Source organism: Primulina huaijiensis, chromosome 17 (assembly GCF_012295235.1).
Source record: "Primulina huaijiensis isolate GDHJ02 chromosome 17, ASM1229523v2, whole genome shotgun sequence".
NCBI classification, from domain to species: domain Eukaryota; kingdom Viridiplantae; phylum Streptophyta; class Magnoliopsida; order Lamiales; family Gesneriaceae; genus Primulina; species Primulina huaijiensis.
Genome location: NC_133322.1, coordinates 1,294,432 through 1,298,233, shown reverse-complemented (window position 1 = coordinate 1,298,233; position 3,802 = coordinate 1,294,432). Strand labels below are relative to the sequence as shown.

The window sequence follows — 3,802 nt, the reverse complement described above, 5'->3', positions numbered from 1 at the left end:
ATACAATTTATTTTAATAGAATTCATATGTATTGCATTTGGAGAAACTGTAACTAATTTTCTTGGAATTATATTTGACAGTATTTAATTGTATGGAAATCGCTTCTTTTTTTCTTTTTAGGAATGGGAAATCGCTTCAGATTGTAATAAAAAAAATGGAATAGATATTTGACAGTATTTAATTAAGTTATGAACACATTGGTTGAGTTAATTTTTATATAATACTTTTATTAATTTGGTACAAAAAATTCGTGTGTTACTAATTACAAATGCGATGCAGTTTGTTTGCTTCATTTAATTAACAAAGAAGTTCAATCATTGCACACTGCTGCACAACAGAGTTCAAGGTAGCACATGCACTTTCAAAGAATGTTGAACATTCAATAACGTCAAATAAAATTACAGCAATAAAACAAAGAAAAAGCGTGAAATAAGACCAACCTCAACCAAGTGTATGAATGTACAATATGTAGCAATTAAAAGTTGATGTACAAATTTTGAAGTAAGTTTGTTGAACTGAAGAAGTTACTGACTTCTGCACCGTTTCTAACTATTCCAAGTGGTAAAAACGCACCTCAAACTTCTCAAGGCGACAAAATAGTTGAGGCACGCCGTTAAAAAACTTTTTGATCATATACATTAGCAAATAGAAAGAATAAAAAAACACGACTGAACCTTGATCTACCACTGATTTGGAAAAGCCTCCCGACGGTTGGCGTCCTCTGATTCGGTCAACTGTCTTATCGTGCTTTCTCTTGCTCGAGTGTTTAATAGCCTCTGACCTAATCTATCTTTAGCAGTATCTTTGTTTTTCAGCATTGATGCAAGTGTTTGTTTCTTGATTCTAGCTGAAGATTTAGCAACATTCCGAATTTCCGTGTCTTCTCCAACATGAGAGGATCTGGAAGTTGAAGCAATTGCTGCATCTCGAAGAACAGCTTCATTGTGTGCCCGGACTTCTGCAAGCTTTGCTCTCTTCAAAGCCTGCTTATCTGATTGTCTCTTCTTCGCTTCTTCTCTCTCTCTTTCCTTAACATTCTGCACAGCTTGCTTTAGTAGCTGCTCCGCTTTATCACTGTCCACATGCGGCCTCATTTCTACCGAATGATTCTGGCAATCTGTCCCTTCTACTATGGAGCTTTCACTAATCGGATTTCCTTCATCATCCCTAAGGATGATGAGTCCATGAAATGGACAAGCTCTCAAGTCTCTTCTTTGACAAAGTTGGCCATTTCGTAATGGTGCCCTACATGGTTGGATTTCAACAGGCTCTTCTTTATAAACAGATGCTCGCACATTAAGTTCAGCTATTTTATCTGCTGGTATAACTGCATCATAGTCTACCTTACCCCAGTGACCTTCAAGATCCAATCCCCTATGATTAGCCAAAACATCCCGGTTTGATCCCCAGTTATCCAGGAAAGAACCCCAGGTAATGACTGGGGCTTCAGCCAAGAGTTTACCTCGGGCAGTGTTTGACTCGCTTTGACTGTTGTCACGACTATCTATGATGTTTTTGTTAGACACTATATTATGGCGTTCTATGCCTTTTACATTATCAGCGGTTGATGCAACAGGGAAATAGTTGCCTTCGGAACTATTAGAAACAGAGTACCCTTTCTCAAATGTTTTCAAAGTACCATCTTCCCGCATATCTTCTTCTTCCGTATTTGCCATATTAGGAAGTGCACAACCTGATTCTTCACATTTATCCTTAGTCGATCGAATGAGATTTCTAATATCTATAAATTCCTTTATAGTAGAATCCCTGAACCTATTATCTGCCACGTCCACCCTTATAAGGACAGAGAGCCATTCTTGTATTTCAGCTAGATGCTTAGTCACCAAAACCTTATAAAGTTCTCTCAGGGCATCAAAAACGATTTTATTTTCACTATTCTGCTGAATCTTTTCCCCCTCTCTCATAGAATCATGACGTATCTGCCGTAATTCTGAGTTATGGAACTCTTCGATTTCTTCACCATCTACGATAGCAAATGGAAGATCATCATCCTCCGTTTTAAGAATATCTAAGCATTCACCAATCTCATCGACTGTTGATTGTATTTCCTCTTTAATCGAAGACATACTAGTCTTCAAGGATTCAAATTTTTTCAGCAATATCTCTTTTGTTCTCATCTCCCTTTCTTTCCTCTCTAGCTGAATCCGAGCTGCATTGGCTCGCAGATTAGGAAATTGAAATCCAAGGGTGTTCTTGAGATAGTCGAACCCCAACCTGAGCTGTCTGTAATGGATGCCAAATGTGACATTCCAATTTTCTAAAAACTCGATAGCCTTTGAGCGCAGAACAGACGCAACAGAAGAAGGTGCAGGTAGAGGTAAATTCCTTCGAAATCCAATACTCAAGCTGAGTAACTGATCTAGATTCTCGACCATAAGAGTTCTAAAAAGTTTGGACCGCATGAAAAGCTCGTCTATTATGAGAAGTGCGAGATATCTTACCTATACAACATAAAAATAATCCAATTTTCATCAAAATATCTTCATAAAGGAGCATCGATGATTTTCTGAGCGTCAACAAAAATTGGGTAAAATACTTTCAAATAAATAATTCCCGGGATCAGCATCTCATCGCTTATATATATATATATATATATAGTTTTGATATCTTGCACACCTACCGTGCACACCTATGTGAGCACCGATGAGGTGTCACTCACCTATTGGATGTGATGAAATATAGAAAAATTGGGCATCGAATGGGTGAATGACTGTGATCACATGGGTGTAGGTGTGCAGGATATCGAATCTATATATATGACAAGTTATATCATATGTTAACATACGATAGTTTCATTTACTTCAACACCATTCAGTAGAAAATAAAAAACGAGAATAAAACGGTGGAATTACCAGTTAAAGCTATGCTATTTGCTAATAATATTGAGCTTTTCGTTAAGAAATTTTGAAGAATTGGAACGTCATAGTTTCCATGCTCCTGCTCGTTGACGAGACTATATTAGACGAGGTACCTGAGAATGGTCACGTTTCATGAGCGATAATAGGGTTTGGGCGGCATATCGGAGCTCAGAATCGGATGACCGGACCGAGGATTTGATGGCCTTGAGAAGTCGGGGATCAACATCTGCCGCCGTGGAGTTGGTGGCCCTCTCAATTAACCGAACCACCGCCGCCCTTTCCGTTTCTTCTTCCTCCATGATCTCTTGTCGTTTATCTGGGTTGTTTTGCGGTTATCTGCTTGTATTGCAGAAATGGGCTCAGAGTCAACGAACGGATCCTTGGTCTCCACTCTATTGATTGACCTTGCAAGAAGGCGGTTACAGGGAGTTGGGCCAATGGAGAAGATTATAGGAGATGGGCTACACCTTCAAGCCCATACCGAGGCCCAAGGAAAGTATTATCTAAGCTACGTCATGAAATAATAATTATAAAGTTATTATTACTGCGAGAGAGAAATTTGTACATTTTTTCTTAAGTGGAAATCCATAAACGTCATTTTTTTTATGTATATTGATTGAATTTCTGAATTAGTGCAATAACCTACAAATTACTATAGTCTAATAAATCACACTGAACAATGTAATATTTGTTATTGCTAGCTTGTCAACATAAGAATACGGATAGACATGTTCTTAAAAAAAAAAAAAAAACTCAAAACTCCATGAAATAGGTTACTCATCAACTCAAATGAGGATTACAATAGTCCATAATTATGTCACTAATATAATTAAAAATTATATTAGAAATATCAAAACAAGCATGATGAAAAGTAATCTTAACCAGCCCAAATGCAAATTGATTTTATCGAATCGAGGCTTATA

General features: G+C 37.4%; 1 protein-coding gene across 1 annotated transcript; it reads right to left on the bottom strand.

Annotated features, from left to right (window-relative positions):
* Positions 1–430: 430 nt before the first annotated feature.
* On the bottom strand, positions 431–3,284 carry LOC140962264 (UV-stimulated scaffold protein A homolog). The gene is made up of 2 exons (XM_073421113.1): positions 2,993–3,284; positions 431–2,462 (listed from the first exon to the last, which is right to left on the bottom strand). Exons 1-2 carry the CDS (start codon positions 3,176–3,178, stop codon positions 681–683), a joined length of 1,968 nt encoding a protein of 655 aa, XP_073277214.1. The 5' UTR covers positions 3,179–3,284; the 3' UTR covers positions 431–680.
* Positions 3,285–3,802: the final 518 nt, after the last annotated feature.